The sequence below is a fragment of the Podarcis cretensis genome, assembly GCF_951804945.1.
Source record: "Podarcis cretensis genome assembly, chromosome: 17".
Lineage (NCBI taxonomy): Eukaryota > Metazoa > Chordata > Lepidosauria > Squamata > Lacertidae > Podarcis > Podarcis cretensis.
The window spans coordinates 11391762-11411537 of record NC_137187.1 but is presented as its reverse complement, the minus strand read 5'-3'; the positions used below and the strand labels follow the sequence as shown (position 1 = coordinate 11411537).

General features: G+C 43.8%; 1 protein-coding gene across 2 annotated transcripts in view; it reads left to right on the top strand.

Annotated features, from left to right (window-relative positions):
- CHRNB3 (cholinergic receptor nicotinic beta 3 subunit) overlaps positions 1–19776 on the top strand; it is a 319642-nt gene that overhangs the window by 6930 nt on the left and 292936 nt on the right. The window contains exons 3-6 of one of the 2 annotated variants that reach the window (XR_013834318.1): positions 481–525; positions 9588–9697; positions 10863–11736; positions 12562–14323. Coding sequence is in view for 1 of the 2 variants with exons in the window: in XM_079959586.1 (XP_079815712.1) it covers positions 481–525; positions 9588–9697; positions 10863–11736; positions 12562–12705 (1173 nt within the window). In the remaining variant the exon portion in view is untranslated. Of the gene's footprint in view, positions 1–480; positions 526–9587; positions 9698–10862; positions 11737–12561; positions 15680–19776 lie in introns of those variants that run through there. The other variant, XM_079959586.1, reaches the window with a different exon arrangement.

Genomic DNA, 19776 nt, shown 5'->3' with positions numbered 1-19776 from the left:
TTACCCACAGTCAGTTAACATGTGATCAGATTATCCTCAGATCAGGAAAATTTGAATTGAATGTAGTAAAAGTGTGGCCTACCAGTTGGATGAGGACGTCATGTGGACAGCATAAAAAGTGAGGGATGCAAGCAGTTTCAAATCCACATTAAACTCCCATGTGAATGTGAATAAGGCAATCCAGGGGCTAATCTATAGTGGTGAGTTATAATGTTATAAATGCGTTATAAAAATGTGACCTCAGGGGGTGCTGTACAGCAGTCAATGGAAAATTGCATTTAGAGCTATATAACTTTTTTCTTAGTGTTTTTTTAGTTCAGTGTAGATCCAGCCCTTAGGTTATCTGTTTAACACAAGGGACTGGACTGGAAAGTGGAAAACTCTGAAATGGTTGCAGACTCTTTATTCTTGGAGAATGCTGGGAGGTTGTTTTTTTTCTTCAGAAGAATAAATGATTTCTGCTTCTTTCCCCCTCCACAGGATGAAAAGAATCAGCTGATGACAACTAATGTATGGCTGAAACAGGTAAGATATTTGACAGCGCAGTCAGTGTAAATGTTCATCATTGTCAGTGAATTTTTACAGTAAATGTTCTACTGTGATGTGGAGAGGGAGGTTCTTGAATTAAGCTATCTTACATCCCAGATACTATGGCCTAACTGGGTTACAACTTCAGGGCAATGCTGATTAATGGTCTCTATAGGCGATAAATCTATTGCACTTGCAAGGCCGGCCCACACATGAGGCAAGATGAGGCAACTGCCTCAGGCAGCAGGATCCACAGGGGTAGCAGACCCCGATGTAGAACTTCACTCCTTCCTTGTTCCTGGTATAGATATTCACTCACCTCTTCTTCCTTGGTGGGAGGGAGGACACCATTTTGTTGTGCGCCTCAGGTGTCAAAATGTCTGGGCTCAGCTTTGTGCCCTCGTATTACAAAATGGGGAGGGTAATCGATTGTCTAGTAAACAGCAGTTTTCAAAATATAATTCCCTTCAACATCCAGTCTCAGGGTAGTCTGACCTGAGGGAGCCAGCTGTGCATTTCAGTCTTCTAGAATACATAGAGATGTTTGCAGAAGTCCTGTGGCAGACAAGCTGATGCAGAAAGGGTTCTCTGAAAGAGGACTTTGGGGGAAGCCATGACTGTTGATAGTGATATGATACTGCTTTAAATGCACAGTGCAGATGAGGCCCCAGTCTAGAGGAAAGGAAGAGGCACCCCTAGAAAGTTAGAGTGTGATCAAGGGAGAGATGTCAGCAACTGGCTTTTATATGGAAGCTGTTTCCTTGGGACTGGGTAAATAGAAAGCATTGGAGCATATACATGATTTCTTCAGGATAACTCGGAGTTTGCTATGGGAAGACATATGGTGTTGTGCTATGTTTATTAACACTTCATCTCCTCAGCTGTTTTTTTCTTTTTTTAAAAGAAAAGCTAATGCCTAGGGACAGATTGAGTTTATTAGCTGAGGTTTGTTTTTTTAATAAACACACACACACACACACACACACACACACACACACAACGTGTATTTGTTAATATTATAAGTTTTGTTTAGCTTATTATTGTACACATGGCTGTTTACATTTGGTTAATATCTAGTAATTGTGAGTTTTCCCAACGTGTTTTATGATGTAAGCTTTTTCCTGATATCGTGACCTCTTTGAGCATGGTTTACAGTGGAAAAGAAGGTCATACTGATTTGAGATGGCCCGAATGTGTTGCATTCAGGAAGTTTTAAATGTTTGATGTTTTATTAAGTTGTTATATGTGGTGGAAGCCACCCAGAGTGGTTGGGGCATGATGATGATGATGTTGATGATGGCATAGTGAATCAGTGGTGGACTTTGGGCTTTGAAATGTCAGTGGTGGCCTGTGCAACACCAAAATTTGATGGACCCCTGCCTCCTCCCACCTCCTGTTGTTCATCATTGTTGCTGTGTCCCCTGCGGTGCCCTCTCAGCTTGGCGCCCAGTGCAGGCAAACTGCTCATGCTCCCTTAAATTCCCCTCTGAGTGTACCTCGTACGTACGGGACCGCCTCTCCTGGTATGTCCCACAGAGGACCTTACGGTCTTCAAATAAAAACATCTTGGAGATCCCGGGCCACAGGAAGGTTAGGCTGGCCTCAACCAGAGCCAGGGCTTTTTCGGCCGTGGCCCTGATCTGGTGGAATGCTCTGTCACAAGAGACTAGGGCCCTACGGGACTTGATATCTTTCCGCAGGGCCTGCAAGACAGAGCTGTTCCACCAGCCCTTTGGCCAAGGCACAGTCTGACCCCTTCTCTACTTCTGTAATCTAGCCCAATGGTTGCCATTAATTTGATTCTGAACTGATTTTAGAATGTATTTCAATTAATTGACTGTGATTTTATGTAAACTGTGCTATTTTTACTGTTGTTAGCCGCTCTGAGCCCGGCTTTGGCTGGGGAGGGCAGGATATAATTACAGTGGAACCTCGGGTTAAGTACTTAAATCTTTCCGGAGGTTCGTACTTAACCTGAAACTGTTCTTAACCTGAAGCACCACTTTAGCTAATGGGGCCTCCTGCTGCTGCCACGCCGCCGGAGCATGATTTCTGTTCTCATCCTGAAGCAAAGTTCTTAACCTGAAGCACTATTTCTGGGTTAGCGGAGTATGTAACCTGAAGCGTATGTAACCCGAGGTACCACTGTAAAATATTATTATTATTATTATTATTATTATTATTATTATTATTATTAGTGCACTGTCCCCTTAAGTCCAAGCCAGTCACCACTCTCTCCCTCTTCTCATATCTTAGGGTAGGTGTGGGGATTCTTTGGCTCCCCAGATGTTGTCGAACTACAATCCCACCACTCCTGGTCATTGGTCATACTCTCATCACCCCCATGAAGCATGGCCAATGGCCAGAAATAATAGGATTATAGTTCGGCAACATCTTGAGAGCCAAAGGTCCCCTGCACCTGTGATAGGGCAATCTGTAACAGTCCTTGGGCAGTATGATCCAGCCAGGAAGCTGTGTAGAAAGCTACTTAATCAAATCAGTTGAGTTTTGCCATCAGCTTAAATTCTTTTAAAAGGTTCAGCAGAGAACTCGCTGCAGTGGCCATGCTGGTTCCTGTCAGCCAAAAATATTTCTCTGTGGGCTGAAACCCCTTCCCTGTGCACAGCTTGGGGTGGGGAGGGAAAGATCTGCTGAAGCAACAGCCTTCTTTCTGCCTTGCACCAGTTTGGATATATCCCACCAGGACTGTGAAACAGGGCCAGAGCCATGGAGTAGAGGGAACAGCTATAGTGTCCTGTTCTTCACAGGGACTTGTCAATCCCCGTCCTTGAATTTTCAGCTCTCATTTTGGAAATGTTACTCATCCTTTCATGTATGGCGATTTAAGGAAAACAATCAGTCACACAGGAACTATTCTACAGTCACCCAGAGGCTCAGTTAAGACATCAATGTCTACCCCTGCCCTCCAGTTTCCAGGTAAATGAGTGGTGGCGACTGAGAAACACTTGAATTATTCGTATTTAACCTAAATCAATTTTAATTTGCTTACAAATTAATCTGTAGAGTGACTATTAAGTTTTTGCTTCTCCTTCTGCCAAATCTTTGCCTCTGGGCTTGCTGAACTGGGGCTGGGGTGAGCCACCAGGATTCAAAATAAACCAGAATCTCACTTTCTGAAGTGCTCCCTGGCTCCTTACGTGCCTGACTGCAGCTCAACTTGTACCCCAGGATAAGGCGTGTAAACATACCCTTGGCTTACTGTCTTGGCAAGGCAGACCACAGCAGCCCTTGGGGACTATTCTTTCTCTCTTAGAGGGCACAAGGGTGATTGGCAATATCATCTGATCAACAAAAGCTTTCTTCAGTCAATGTAAAAAGACAAAACGGGGAGCGGGGTTAAGCTGCAAGTTGCTGCTCATATATTGGAATGTGCTGCTGTTGCTCAGTGATTCATACTAAGCTGCTCTTCAAGCGGCCAGCAAAATGGGTGACCGTTCTTGCCTCCTGACAGGGTCTGGAAGATTGTGACTTTTCCACACAGTCTCTGGGGAATTCCCAGTCCACATGCTGAGAACCTACCGTAACTACATCTTGCATTATCCCAGGGCTGGCCCAAGACATTTTGGAACCTGAGGTGAACCACAAGATGGCTTCCCCCCTGCCAGGGAACATGGAGGGAATAAAAATCTACGTCAGGAACAAGGACGGGAAGACACGAGCAGCGCCTCCAAAAGGCCACTGTACAGGAGGCATTGAGGGGGGTTGCTGAGGAGTAGGCAGATCTGGCTTCCAAGGAATGGGCTATGTGTTCCTTGAAGGCCAGATCTGCAATCCTTGTGAATTCTGCCGCCTGTGGTGGTCACCTCATCTTGTCTCATGGTTGGGCCAAACTCGTGTTAGCCACCTACCTGTGCCTTTATGTGCCTTGGATTTTTTTGTTTTTGTTTTTTACAGCATGGTCCCCTTGAGCTGAGGGGGAACCATAGTGTGGGGGCAGGAGGGAGAGATTTAACCCTCTGCTTACTGCTATGATCCCTATCCATATTGGGGGCCCTGCACTTGCAGTTTGCATAGAGGGGGAAATTTTGCATTGAAGTGAATGAGAGTTTCCCCCTAATGAAGACTGCAAGAGATGGGAGGGGCCTAATATAGATTGGAATCACAATGGGGATAAAGGGTTAATGTCCCTATGGGACTGGCAGAAATGACCGGCAGAATCCGCGACCAAGAGAAAGAGACTGTGGAAGAAGATTGGAAGAAATTTAAGATGTATCTTAAGAATTATTATAAAACTGAGGAGTGTTAAAATGCTGAGGGAAAAGAAGACGTAGAATTGCAGCGATAATTGGGTTTAAAATTAAGGGTGGAATAGAGAAAGAGGATAAATTTATATTTAATTGGGCAAGATAGGTTGCTGAATAATGGTACTAAATTAAGGATGCAAAAAGGGAAAGGTATGGGGAAGTCCGGGAAAAGAGGGTTATGAAAATAAGGTTATGAAAACATGAGTTTTTTGTTTGTCTGTTTCTTTTGTTGTTTTTTGTTTCTGTTAAAAAATTGGAAATTAATAAAAATCTTTTATAAAAAAAAAAAATAATAATGTCCCATCCCCCCGCCAATTGCTAGGCAATTTGTGTAAGGCAACCATGCACTTAAAAGTAAAGCACCTAACATAATGTATAGTTTGCCCCTCAGAAGAACTGTTGTTGTAGATGAATCCATAACCACAATAATTCGTTGTGGTCCTTAAAATAAGGGTAAACCTGTCCACAGAGAAGAGCACAAAAGTAAATGTAGAAGTCTTGAAGAAAGAGGCACAATGGAAAGTAATGGAAAGAGTTAAAGATGTGTCAGCTACTTGAAGAGTATAATTGATTATTAGCATCTGAAGTGTGTAAGCATTAAAGAGGAAGATGATTTGAGTACATTATACAGAGCAGCTTAACTAGGAATAATGATAGGAAATTGAGAAACTGAGGGTCTAACTGCATGTTGCAGGCAAATCTGTGGAGCAGAGCTTAATGTTGACCTTAAAAACAAACATACACTCAGGGCTAGGATTTTGAGAGGAGAAGCAGTGAAAGGAGGGATGCTTAACCCTTTTTTTTGCACTTGCTATTTCACCATTCTAAATTGTTGCCCAAGTGGCTTCCACCAATGTGGTTCAAAATGCAGGTAAACACAACTTTTGAGCACTATGTGTTTGTGTATGTCTACATGTGTATGTGGGAAGCCCTATAAATGCAAGCAAATAAATGCGAGCAGAGAAATAGCAATAAAGGCAGGGCCGACCCTACTATCAGGCAAAATTAGGTGACTGTAAAGTTTGATGGCAATGGCAGCGACCCTGCCAGCCATTTCCTTCTGTTGGAGAGCAGGTGTCTGAGCCACACGACCTGTTCTGCACCCCCTGAACTAGCCCACTGCTGCCATGTGCAATGATGCCAGTGTTGAAGTAAAATTCCCTCCAGTCGAGTTCACCACATGGCGTAGGGAGTGGTGCCATCTTGTCTTTCGACTCAGGCAGCCAACTATCTTGGGCCAGCCCTGGGGAGAAGGTTCAAGATGCAGAGTGGGACATATTTCTGAAAAAGTTTGCATACAATCAGGCTACCTGTGTGGTGTAGTGGTTAGGAGTGGTAGACTCGTAATCTGGTGAACCGGGTTCGCGTCTCTGCTCCTCCAGATGCAGCTGCTGAGTGACCTTGGGCCAGTCACACTTCTCTGAAGTCTCTCAGCCTCACTCACCTCACAGAGTGTTTGTTGTGGGGGAGGAAGGGAAAGGAGTTTGTGAGCTGCTTTGAGACTCCTTCGAGTAGTGATAAAGCGGGTTATCAAATCCAAACTCTTCTTCTACCTCTTCTAACGACACTGTCACAAGGTTGTGCCCGGTTACAGGTTATTGTGTGCTCATTACTTCCTGTTGCTAGAAAAGGAAAGAGAGAAGCAAATGTTTAATTTTCAACTCAGCATTGCCTGGCCCAAGCAATGCAAAGGCAATAGGCCAGAGGTAGAGAACGTTTGACCCTCCAGGTGTTGCTGAACTACAGCTCCCATCAACCTCAGCAAGTGCAGCCAGTGGCCAGGAATGATGGGAATTGTAGTTCAGTAGCTTCTGCAGGCCCAAGGGTTCCCCTCACCTGGGGTAAAGAGAGCACTAAATTTAGTCTACTGACCTCACACCTTCCCCACACCCAGAATAGTGTATTTGAGAAATCCATAACTACTCAGAAGTATCATGAGGTGTTTTTTTTTGCAGAAGGGAGGATCTTGTAAGAGTCCTGTCCCTGAACTCTCTACAGGAAGATGCTTTCATTGCTGATATTGATTTTAGTAAGCTCACACATTCTTCCTTCTCTTGCATTCCCGCAGCGCAACCTAAAAACTTATAAATAATAAATATAAGGGGAGAGGTGCTTTCCTTTCCTTTGATTATTACTGTAAGCATGATGCTACTCAGATAGCCTGGTTTATCCACTGCAACATGACGTCAACATATGGTGGTCAGTTGACCAGAAAAAAGTGACTTGGCTTGCTCTTGAGCCTTTAAGAGCACTTTGAGCTCTCCAAATCATCTGGGAAGCTTTGCACAACAGCAGAGAAATAAGCATTATACCTGCTAATGCCTGCAGATCAAGATGCTGTTAAAGGCTAAGCAGCAGAGAATAGTAGTAGTAGCAATAAATATATAATAGTTTTTAATTTTTTTTGAAAGACAGACATTCAGATGGTCCATCTGATTCATGGATTTTTGTGTCTTGCACTTGTGAAAAAGAGCTGTGATTAACTATGCTTCAGGCTCAAAGGTCTAGATCAGGGTTTTCCAAACTTGGATCTCCAGCTTATTTTGGGACTACAGTTCCCATCATGATGGGATCATGGGGGTTGTAATCCAACAACATCTGGAGACCCAAGTTTGGGAAACTCTGGTCTCGATGGTACTTGTTGCCTCAATATATCTTGTTTTGCCTGGGAGATCTCTAGCATGTCCACACAAAAATCATAGAGCCCTGCTGGTCGAGGGCCTTCCAACTAATGTGTTAGCACTCAGTAGCCATGTCTTTAAAACTGCCTTATGATGAGTTTTAGCCACATGTGCAGGTATGCGCTGAAGCAATTGTGTGGCTGTAACATAACCAGAATTTTTTATGCTGTGCCTGAGGCCAAAAGACATACTAAGGGTGGTGGTAAGTAAAGGTAAAGGGACCCCTGACCATTAGGTCCAGTCGTGACTGACTCTGGGGTTGTGGCACTCATCTCGCTTTATTGGCCGAGGGAGCCGGCGTACAGCTTCCGGGTCATGTGGCCAGCATGACTAAGCTGCTTCTGGCGAACCGGAGCAGCGCACGGAAATGGCGTTTACCTTCCCACCGGAGCGGTACCTATTTATCTACTTGCACTTTGATGTGCTTTTGAACTGCTAGGTTGGCAGGAGCAGGGACTGAGCAACAGGAGCTCACCCCGTCGCGGGGATTCGAACCGCCGACCTTCTGATCAGCAAGCCCTAGGCTCTGTGGTTTAACCCACAGTGCCATAACTCAACATGAAGCAACCCAAACCTAAATGTAAGCAGTCCTGTAGGTTTTTAGTGACTTATTTCATTCAAACTTAATTCAAAGTGTCAAAGTGTTTGTTAATCTTCATAGGAACATAGGAAACCACCTTATACCAAGTCAGAACATAGGCTCATTTAGCTTAGTACTGTCTGCTCTGACAGACAGCGACTCTCCGGGATTTCAGAGAGGACTCTCTCTCCCAGTCCTACCTGGGGGCGCCATGGATTGTACACGGGGCCTTCTACATGCAAAGCAGTTGATGTACCCCTGAGCTAGTGACTTCACATTCATTGATCAGAACGCTGGGAGATGAAGGCAAGTTTACTTCTTTCTTGGCTACTGGGTAGGATATCAGCCACACATTCCCCCTATATTTTCATAACTAATGGATGGTAAAGACTTAGGGCACTGTGGCAGGGATGCTGAAAGCAAGCAACCGTTGCTTAGTTCTTCTTCTTCTTTGGCGATCACTTGTAGCCTAGTAAGATTGTCTTCCATAAACATGGTTTTAACAATCAGTCTATAAGTGACTATGGAGGCCAATTTTGGATCCACACGTCCTTCCACAGTGGGGAGATAGGTTTCTGGGTGGGAGTTGATCACGGTGGGGGTTTGCCAAGTGTGCCTTCCTCTTAGCACGTTTCTCCCTTTCGTCCTGAGTTCAGGGGTCTCCAAAGCCCATGTCACTTTTGGTAAAGGCTGTTCTCCAAATGGAGTGCTCGCCGTCAGTGTTTCCCAATTGTCAGTGTCTCTACTACATTTTTTGAGATTTGCCTTGAGAGAGTCTTTAAATCTCTTTTGTTGACCACCAGCATTACGATTTCCATTTTTAAGTTCGGAATAGAGTAGTTGCTTTGGAAGATGATAATCAGGCATCTGCACAACATGACCAGTCCAACGAAGTAGATGCTGAAGAATCATTGCTTCGACACTGGTGATCTTTGCTTCTTCCAGTACACTGGTATTAGTTTGCCTGCCTTCCCAAGTGATGTGTAAAATTTTTCGGAGACACTGTTGATGGAATCTTTCAAGGAGTTGATTGCTTAGTAGTAGACTACTACTGCACGCAACATTTCCCAGGTTCTTCAGTACCTAATAGGTTCATGTAGGGCTGTGGAAGACTCCCGTCTGAAACTTTTGGGAATTGCTAACACCCAGCACAGACAGTACTTAGGTGGTGGACTTGACATAAGGAAGATTTCTGCTCTGTATTCGTTTCCTTCCTTAAGTTTAATTTAAGAAATAAGCTTCCTATGTTCCTAAACTGGATTTGCTGGAAGGAATTTTTCATTAAAAATTGAGGTGAATATTCAGGACAGAGACCCCCTTCCCAGGTTTGGCCTGTCTGGTTTCTGTGAAATTCTGTGGATCGTGTTTGATGGCAACTGTAATATGTGCTTCTGTGGGCTGAAACTGGATTCATGATTGGGACATCTTTGAAGCTGATGGATGCTACAGAATTATTCTAATTTGGTTCCTTAGAGTATTCAGCTTGTTGTGAAACTGACCAAGCAACAGTGGTGCTTTTGCTGATTATTGCAGGAATGGATTGACCAAAAATTGTGCTGGAATCCGGAGGACTATGGTGGAATCACCGCGATTCGAGTTCCATCTGAATCTCTCTGGCTCCCAGATATTGTTTTGTTTGAAAAGTGAGTATACAGATCTCGACACTCATTTTTTATAGTACTTTTCGTACTTGTGTGCAGGGGTCTCAGGAGAGAAGCTGAAAGGCAGATAATTTATGTTCTTTGTATAGCAACATCTGTGTACTGTATGAAGCAGGTGTGGTGAACCTCCAGATTTTACTGAACTCAAACTCTCAATCGGCCAAGATTATTAGCCACACTTTCTGGGGCTGTTAGGAGTCAGCATTCAGTAAAATGTGGAGGGCCAAAAGACATTAGCAAAAAGACAGATCTAAGCCTCAAGGACAGGCATAGCCAAACTTTGGCCCTCCAGCTGTTTTGGGACTACAACTCCCATCATCCCTAGCTAAGAGGACCAGTGGTCAGGGATGATGGGAATTGTAGTCCCAAAACAGCTGGAGGGCCACATTTGGCCATGCCTGCTCAAGGAGCTTATAGTCAAAAATTTGACCTACAAAATGGGTGGGTGGGTAGGAACAGTAGCAAGACAGAAGAATGTGTACATATGTATTTGAAGTTACTTAGAGCTAGTGGCTATAGGAGAATAGTAGATTATTACCCTTGCTTTCTCCACCTCTTTTCTAGCCCAAAACATGGTCCTATTCTCCTTCTCTTCCAAGGGCTTACAGTAGGCATGTCATTAGGGGACCAGCAAGTTGGGGTGGGCTGTGCCAGGACCTTGAGAAGGGGAGGGTGTTATAGACATGGAGTAAAATCTTGGGGAGAGGCCCAGCAGTATAACCTCCCAATTTTTACAGTCACCACAAACATTTGCCCCTATTTGGTCATTCAGTAGCCCTGGAGAGAACAAAAGCATATTTCCAAAATGCTCTGTCTCTACCAGTAAACCTAGGACTCAATTCAGTAATGAATTTTATATTGTTGAGCAATTTTTGTTTTATTTATTAGTAATGGTGGTTTTAATGTTGCTGCCTTGGGAGCTTGTGGGTGAAAGGCAGATTACGAACATCTGGAATCAATGGATGAATAAGTACTAAAAGGCTGCTGAAACATGGAACAATTTATTGCAACCTGTTTATGATTACATACCTGTCTACCATCTACCAAAGCGATGGGAAGCAAAATCAGAATATAAGAAAAAGAATTGGAAACAGCAGCTTGGAAACACTATTCAAATAGTTTTTCTTCCCTACTCTCCCCTTTCCAGTGCTGATGGGCGCTTTGAAGGTTCCTTGATGACAAAAGCAATAGTCAAATACAATGGGATAGTAGTCTGGACTCCTCCAGCCAGTTATAAAAGTTCCTGCACTATGGACGTCACCTTCTTCCCATTCGACCGACAGAATTGCTCAATGAAATTCGGATCGTGGACCTACGATGGCAACATGGTGGACCTAATTTTAGTCGATGAAAATGTGGACAGGACGGATTTTTTTGATAATGGAGAATGGGAAATCCTAAATGCCAAGGGGATGAAGGGAAACCGAAAAGACGGATTGTATTCCTACCCTTTCATTACCTATTCTTTTGTTTTAAGACGACTGCCATTATTTTACACTCTCTTCTTAATCATCCCATGTCTGGGATTATCTTTCTTGACTGTGCTTGTTTTCTACTTGCCTTCTGATGAGGGAGAAAAACTCTCGCTGTCCACCTCGGTTTTAGTCTCCCTTACTGTTTTTCTCTTAGTCATTGAAGAAATCATCCCCTCTTCCTCCAAAGTCATCCCTTTGATTGGCGAGTACTTGCTGTTCATCATGATTTTTGTCACCTTGTCCATCATCGTGACGGTTTTTGTAATCAACGTGCACCATCGTTCTTCCGCCACCTACCACCCGATGGCTCCTTGGGTGAAGAGGCTGTTCCTTCAAAAACTCCCCAGGCTGCTCTGCATGAAAGGACATGTAGATCGCTATTCATTCTCTGATCCCAAAGGGACACGGAAAGAAAAGCCGACGAGGAAACATAAACACAAACAATTCAAAGACGGAGAAAAAATTGTGATTGCCTTCCTGGAAAAGGCTGCTGATTCCATAAAGTATATCTCTGGGCACGTGAAAAAGGAACACTTTATTAGGCAGGTATGTTAGTTCAAAAACAGGCAGGTATAATCATCATCATCAACATTTATTATTATTTATACCCCACCCATCTGGCTGAGTTTCCCCAGCCATTCTAGGTGGCTCCCAACAGAATATTAAAAACACAATAAAATATCCAACATTAAAAACTTCCCTAAACAGGGCTGCCTTCAGATGTCTTCTAAAAGTCAAATAGTTGTTTATTTCCTTGACATCTGATGGGAGGGTGTTCCACAGGGTGGGCGCCACTACCGAGAAGGCCCTCTGCCTGGTTCCCTGCAACCTCACTTCTTGCAGTGAGGGAACTGCCAGAAGGCCCTCAGAGCTGGACCTCAGTATCCGGGATGAACAATGGGGTGGAGACGCTCCTTCAGGTACACTGGGCTGAGGCCGTATCAGTCACACTAAGTCAACATGGGGATTCTAGTCCAAAAAAGGTAGGCTGACTGTGTGTGCAGAATCAGGCCAAGAGTCCCCTAGCCCAGCATTTGCTTAATCCTAGATGGTCTACTTGAAATTGGCTCATATCCATGAGTGAGCCATGTTTCACCTTTTATCTATCCCGTTAGATAGTTAAAAAGTGATTGTTTGCACCTGACTTGTCTTATGGTTTATGCTAGCTAAAAATGCCATTTATATTCATTTATAAATATCCAAGGCCACAGGGAGTGGTGTTTTTTTTGAAAGGCAGAAACTTTGAGAGAACTGTTCATGATAAACTTAATTGTTATACAAATTGATAACTAAATTCCAAGCGTATTTCAAAGCAGCTCTTCAATTGTGCAAAATACTTGTGAAACTCATGGCCATAATTTTCTTTTCTAGGTGGTGCAAGACTGGAAGTTTGTAGCTCAGGTCCTTGACCGTATCTTCCTATGGCTATTTTTGGTGGTGTCTGTGATGGGCTCTGTTCTTATATTTACTCCCGCTTTAAAGGCATGGTTGCAAAGTGGAAGCAGTATTGTCTAGAAATAAGAACATGGGAATCTGCAGAAGGAAGGAAGGAAGGAAGGAAGGAAGGAAGGAAGGAAGGAAGGAAGGAAGGAACTGAATAGACTCAGAGTCAACACAGGTGCATACTGAACTGGAAACGACACTGCCACTGGTGGCAATTGGTATTGTTGATTATTGTACCCTCCAATCAACTTTTAAGGCTGAATCCTATGCTCGCTTACCTGAAAGTCCTGTGAACTAAATTGCATTTACTTCTGAGTAGATAACCATAGGATGGCACTGTTAGCCTTTCAAATTGTTGGACAAATGAAGACATCCAATTCTGTATCTGTGGGTGTTTATCAGCTAATACAGATACAGTCGCCATTGAATGATCAGCCTCTATGTATTCAAGCACATAAGCCAGACCTATGTAGACCACAAACATATCGATTTTGCATCAGTTTAAACTGTTGCAAAACCAAAGAATCCTTGGACTTGTAGTGTGTTGTGTTGGGGATTATCTGTGAGGAGTCCCTAACACTTCTCTGTCCCCAAGCACTTGAAAGACTAGAGAATGCCCAGCAAACCATTTTGTCAGTGGCATAGATGCACCCTATTTTGAAAGTTTTGTTTTTATTTTTAAATCATGTCCAAAATTATTAATACAGCAATATATCTTTGACACTGGGAAGATTTTATAGATATCTATATGAAACATAAAAACATGTTAGTCCTAAAAGATCTGCATCAGTAGACCTTGCATAATTTTATTCAGCCATATTCAAACTTGGTTTCAGCACTTAAATGTACATATTCCATTTTATGCAAATTGTATGCAGAAAGGTGAGGTCTCTGTGTATTTGTTGCACTAAATGTGTTTTTAAAGATGTTGAATAATATATAAAGGCATAAGCCACTTGTGCATAAGCTTTATGAAGAGTAAGTATAATAAGCACAGATATTATATATCTATATCTATATATAACAATTAATAACTGAGTTTACATGTATATTTATGCATACCACTCAAGTGACCTGTCATTATGAGTGACATCTCCTATCTATTTTCAGTTTTGAAAGCCATTCTTCATTCCTCCTTTTGGTTTGCCCAAGTCTTACATCTGTTCTTGGTGCCCCTCAATTTCTGGAAGCTTTTGCCACGTTTTAAGCAATGAATCATGCTGGAGAGAGATATGAGTAAGACTTGCCAACGAGCCCAGCAAGGGCATATGTATCTCTGTTGCCACTGGAGACTTGCAGGCCTTTGACTGGTGTTTTTTGTTTTTACACATGTGGATTTCCTACCTCTTTGGATTTCTTTCACCCCCAAGAGCCACATATTTTCATGGGGAACCTTATGGGGGCCACATACCAGGGGGTGGATGGGGCCGGGGGGGGGGGAAGTAGGCAGATCAGTGCATACAACTCTTACATTCTAACCTTGCAAAAGTCAGGTGCTTTGATATTTACCCAAATCTCAGTCTCCTCCATCCAGACCAGCAAGAGGTATTTTCATAGTTCAAGGCACATTCCAGGCAAGCAAGGAGGTCCTAGGGCAGGGCGGCTGAAGATGTAGCCTGAGGGCCGGATGGAAGCCTGCATTTGACTTGCTGGCCTGAGGTTCCTCGTCTCTGCTGAATTCAGATTACTGGTATAACTTTCCAGGTTGGGAGGGTAATGGTGGAGTTGACATTATGTGGGGCACACATGTTTATTTCTTCCTACACTATCACAGACTCCGATCCAAGGGGTTTTTGCAAGTTTCTGTAGCTCGTCAAGCATCACTGGATGAAACCAGTGCCAGCTCCTAGTAGTACCCCCAGAAGAATACTGTGCTCATTTTGGTGTGACGGTTGTGATGGTTCCCATGATGAGTAGCACAGTATCTGGAGTAGCTTAGAGCTGCCTGGAAAGATATTTTTAAAAAACGTTTTTTAAGGACATGAAAATGTGAACGTATTCCATTGGTAGTGCTTTAAAAACAGGTGCTGGAGAAAATAAATGCACTACTTTCTCTCACCTTTAAAGTGAGGCTGCCCACCCCCATTATCCTTGTAAATTGACCAGTGCTAGAGTTGGGGGGTGGCATACTGTTGAAGGAGACCATGCTTCCATTGCTCTCCATCTGCGATTGCCTGTTTGCAGCCTAACTGTGAAGCCGGTCACACAAGGCTTCGGTGGTGAGCTAATCTGCTTGGCAGCAGTAAACAACAGCCAAGGAGCTGCCAGGTCTTGTAGACATCGCTTTGCAATCCAGTTCCATGCTAGTGAAAAGCATCAGCTGGGCTCAGTCCCCTCCAACCGTACTGCATGCTGCTGCTACTTAGTTCAATTTTTGGCACAAAAGGAACCCTAGATGTCGCAATAGTAGACAAGCATGCACACAGATAGGAAGGCCAAGCAGCCCTTGGGGTTGTTCCAGACCTTCCAAGTGTCTCTATTTTCCAGGGATAGTCCTAGATTTACAGAAGCCATCCCAGTTTCTAATTTGATCCTGGAATGTCCCGTTTTTCCTTAGGATGCCCCTGTTCCCATTGGAGAAATGTTGGAGGGTATGGCGTCCAGGTCCACATACAGGAATTTTACAGTACAAAAGACCAAAGATTGGAGTAGAACTTGTCTAGTGTGCTCAGTTTATAATTAAAACGCCCCATCCATGTTTTTTAAATTTTATTTTTAAAAGGAAACAAGTGCCAAGTACCCACCAAGCTATTCTGAGACCAAAAATGAAATTTGACACAAATCGTGCATGCAGCATGCAAGCCTTGAGGTTCGCAGCATTGCTCCATCTGGTAAAGAGCATATATACTGGGGCGAAATAGTCCACTAAGGAAATTGCTTTCCGCTCTGTGTTCACTCTGCACCCCCTAGGCTCAACCCTAGCGCAGGAAGTAAAAAGTAAAATGTCACAACGTGCTAGAAAACCTATTTGTCCTGTATGTGAGCAGCTTTGGATGCTAGATTGTTGTCGCAGGCAAGAACCGTGCACGGGTGTAAACATAATGAATAAAAGTAATAATGACTCATGAGACGGAGAGTGTTGTTTTTGTGTGTCGACAAAGAACTGGTGGTGGTGGTGAAACTTAGCAGTGGGGAAAGGCTGCGGCTGAGTTCTAAAAATAGGTAGAAAGGACATTCCAAGGCAGCCAACTGCTCAGGGCTAATTTTCATATAATTCTTTCCCCCTCTGTCCTTGTGGAGCATCAGCGTGAGCAGAGTGTGACATTGCCACTTGCCCCACATACGGCCAGTCCCAGGTGCATGGCTGCTCTCCAGACCATCTTTGCTATTCTCTTTTGATATCTAATGTTCAATTTCAGATGCCGCCTCTAATTTCACAGTGCTTAGAAGAAACTGTGTGCAGAATCCTGGATGAAATAAATGCACATCCCGCTTTTCTTTGCGTTATAATAAGCAAAGGGGCCTACATTTTGTGAAATAACTGTTAGCTGTGAAACATCCACACCCCACACAGTAACATGAAGCATAGTAGGCAACAGCAGCAGGGTAAATAAAACATGGCAGCCATCAGTCAGGATGTTGCATTGTTGTTGTTTAGTCGTTTAGTCGTGTCCGACTCTTCATGACCCCATGGACCAGAGCACGCCAGGCACTCCTGTCTTCCACTGCCTCCCACAGTTTGGTCAAACTCATGCTGGTAGCTTCAAAAACACTGTCCAGCCATCTCGTCCTCTGTCATTCCCTTCTCCTTGTGCCCTCCATCTTTTCCAGCATCAGGGACTTTTCCAGGGAGTCTTCTCTTCTCACGTGGTGGCCAAAGTATTGGAGCCTCAGCTTCAGGATCTGTCCTTCCAGTGAGCACTACCCATACACAAAAGTGTGAACCCTACATTCCAGTAGTCAGGTCCTCAGTGGTGTCAACCAATCTTCTCCAACCTCGTGCACCTCTCTCCCAGCATAGCCAAAGTTCAGGGCTAATGGGAATTGTAGTCTTAAACATCTGGAGGGTTTCAGGTAGAGGGAAACCTAGGTAGGTGGGCACATGAAACTCCACTGAGATAAGTTTAAGGACCTTAAGCTACATTAGTAAAAAAACTTGAGCAGGGCAGGGTTAACTCAAAACAGCCTCTCTGAAACAGCAAAATGGTGTGAAATTCTTCCACAGCATCTTAATTTAATTAAGTCAAATCTCTAAGCAATCAGCAGTGATTTAATTAAAAAGCTGGGGCTGATTAACCAATGATTTGATCTAATTTTATGGTCACGAGACTTGAGATATATTTTTAAGATCATCCATCTTGTGGAATTTCCTCAACAAATCTAAAACTTACAGCAGTTTGACACCTCAGATTGCACACAGTCATTCCTAAAAGAGACAATAGTCTTATGCTTCCGCCTGCTCAAACAGAAGGCCCCACAGTATCTCGGTTATTGCAGTGATTAAGATCCAAGCTTATATCTATGGCCTTCAGAATTCCAGACCTACCGTTCCTCTTCTGCAAAGGGCATCACAGGCCTACAGCTTTAAACTAGGAGCTACATTTAGATTGGCACGATACACTTAGCCACGGCTTCTTCCAAAGAAGCCTGGGAATTATGGGCTCCATCTACACACACAGTGTGATAGAAACCTGAGGTGGGAGAATGGACCTCACCACATCATAAGGCAGGTGGGGGAAACCACATATTTGAATGCTCCTTAAGAAAAATTTGCTTCCAGCAAAAATAAGTAGCACAGCAGGGGGAGAGAGCTAGGCTGGACACATTCACCCATCAGTGTTAATTAGCTACTTAATGTAATATATGTGGAAGGGCATTCAGAAATAGTGTCTCCCCTGCATGCAGTTCGCTGTGGTACAGTCCATTCTACCACCTCATAGATCGTTGAGGGTGAGACAGGCACCCCAGGATCCCCAATAGATCATCTTCAGCACCCTCACCAACCTATAATTCCCAGGATTCTTCAGAAGAAACTGTAACTCAGTGATGAAAAGCAATATAAAACTGTCATGCTCATAGGGTCAAAGTAAGCAGGAATCTGGCTATATTTTTTATATATTGAAAGGCCAATTTATTTGGGGAGTTTAAATGGAATATCACTAAATTATACAGTCATACCTCGGGATAAATACACTTCAGGTTGAGCGCATTCGGGTTGCGCTCTGCGGCGACCTGGAAGTAACGGAGGTGTTACTTCCGGGTTTCGCCGCTCACGCATGCGCAGATGCTCAAAATGACGTCATGTGCATGCGCAGAAGTGGCGAAACGCAACCCGCGCACGCCGCGTCTTACGTTATGTTCAGGATGTGAACGGGGCTCCGGAACGGATCCTGTTCACATCCTGATGTACCACTGTAACTAGGGAGTTTCCATGGGGGGGAAAAGCCATATAGAGTGGGTATCACCCATCCTATTATCTGACACAATATAGTTTTTCTGATTGAACCAGCAAAACACTGGCTGATTATGAACTAAGGAAAAGGTATCACTCCAGCCCAACTGTGCATAATCCTATAACATCCTCCCCTAACCTGGTGCCCTCCAGATATTTTGGACTACAACTTCCATCAGCCCCAGCAAGCATGGCCTTTTGGGTGCGAATCTCAGCCATGCTTGCATTTTTTAAAAAGTGGTTAGTGTGAATGCGTTCCTAGAATTTTAAAGCAGAAAACGGCACAGCTATTTTAAATAATGTGAATACGTAATAAACTGCTTTTATTTTTTTTTATTTGAAGCTACTTAAATATGTGACATATTGTAGAAAAATGCAAACATATTCCAAACAAAACAACAAACACCAAGAATGGAGGAAATCATGAAAGTCAGAACTGCATTGGTCACCATAAACTCAGCACATTGTTAGGCACATGTAAAACCATTCGTTATCATTTCTAAGTCTGTGCTGGATTGCAGCCACCGTGTGTGTAATATATAGAGAGATGCCTATTGCGTGCTTAATACATTTCAGGTTTCTCCCGCATAAGCAAGTAATGGTACTAGTGTCATTTTAACTACACTGGAAGAATAAGCAGAGTGTAGGATGCAAACCACAACATCGTTCCCTGTCTATACTCCTTATCAGTCCCTGACACTGGTCTAGCGCAACCATCGTGGGACTTCAGGCATGCACAAGCTACTTCATGTTTTTTCTGGCCCCCACAAGATCTGCCAGCTAAAGGTAAAGGGTAAAGGGACCCCTGACCATTAGGTCCAGTCGCAGTCAACTCTGGGGTTGCGGCGCTCATCTCGCTTTATTGGCCGAGGGAGCCGGTGTACAGCTTCCGGGTCATGTGGCCAGCATGACCAAGCCGCTTCTGGCAAACCAGAGCAGCGCACGGAAATGCAGTTTACCTTCCCGCAGGAGTGGTACCTATTTATCTACTTGCACTTTGATGTGCTTTTGAACTGCTAGGTTGGCAGAAGCAGGGACCGAGCAACAGGAGCTCACCCCGTTGCGGGGATTCAAACCACCAATCTTCTGACTGGCAAGCCCTAGGCTCTGTGGTTTAACCCGCAGTGTCACCTGCGTCCCTCTCTGCCAGTTAAGTTAGGTACAAAATAATGACTCAGGGTGGTAGGTGGGGACAGTGGCCATTGCAGAATTACCTACAGGATGATTCTGTTACCTACAGTACCCCATGAGAGGGATAGCCTTCCTATATAATGTATGGAATTGACATCTGAGTTACTACACACCAGATAACAACCATTGTTCTTTCTTTCTTTTGCAAAGTGGGGTGGGGGTGGGGAGGCAGGGGACACCTTTTTGCTGTTGCTATTTTTTTTTAAATGGGAGTTTCTAAAAAGTTATCAGCCTACTGCGAATCACTCCCATTCTGCCAGTAGATCCTAATCTACTTTCTGTCTAGTCCTGCTGTACAACATCCTCATGCATATTCCCCAAGGATATAGAATAAAGACAGGTCCCTATAGGTGAATCTAGCCATTGACCAAGCTAATGTGGGGCTGCTTTCCCACAGACATATATACCGTACATGTAGGAGCAGCCATCTTTTGTTTGCATGCTAAGAGTCGGAAATGATCAATGGTGTTTCCTTTGTGGGAGCTGAGAGTTGCAGATGTTCTTGTAATGGACAGTCTACCTGTTCTGCTTGTGTGTTGCTGGTGGGAAAATAAACTGGC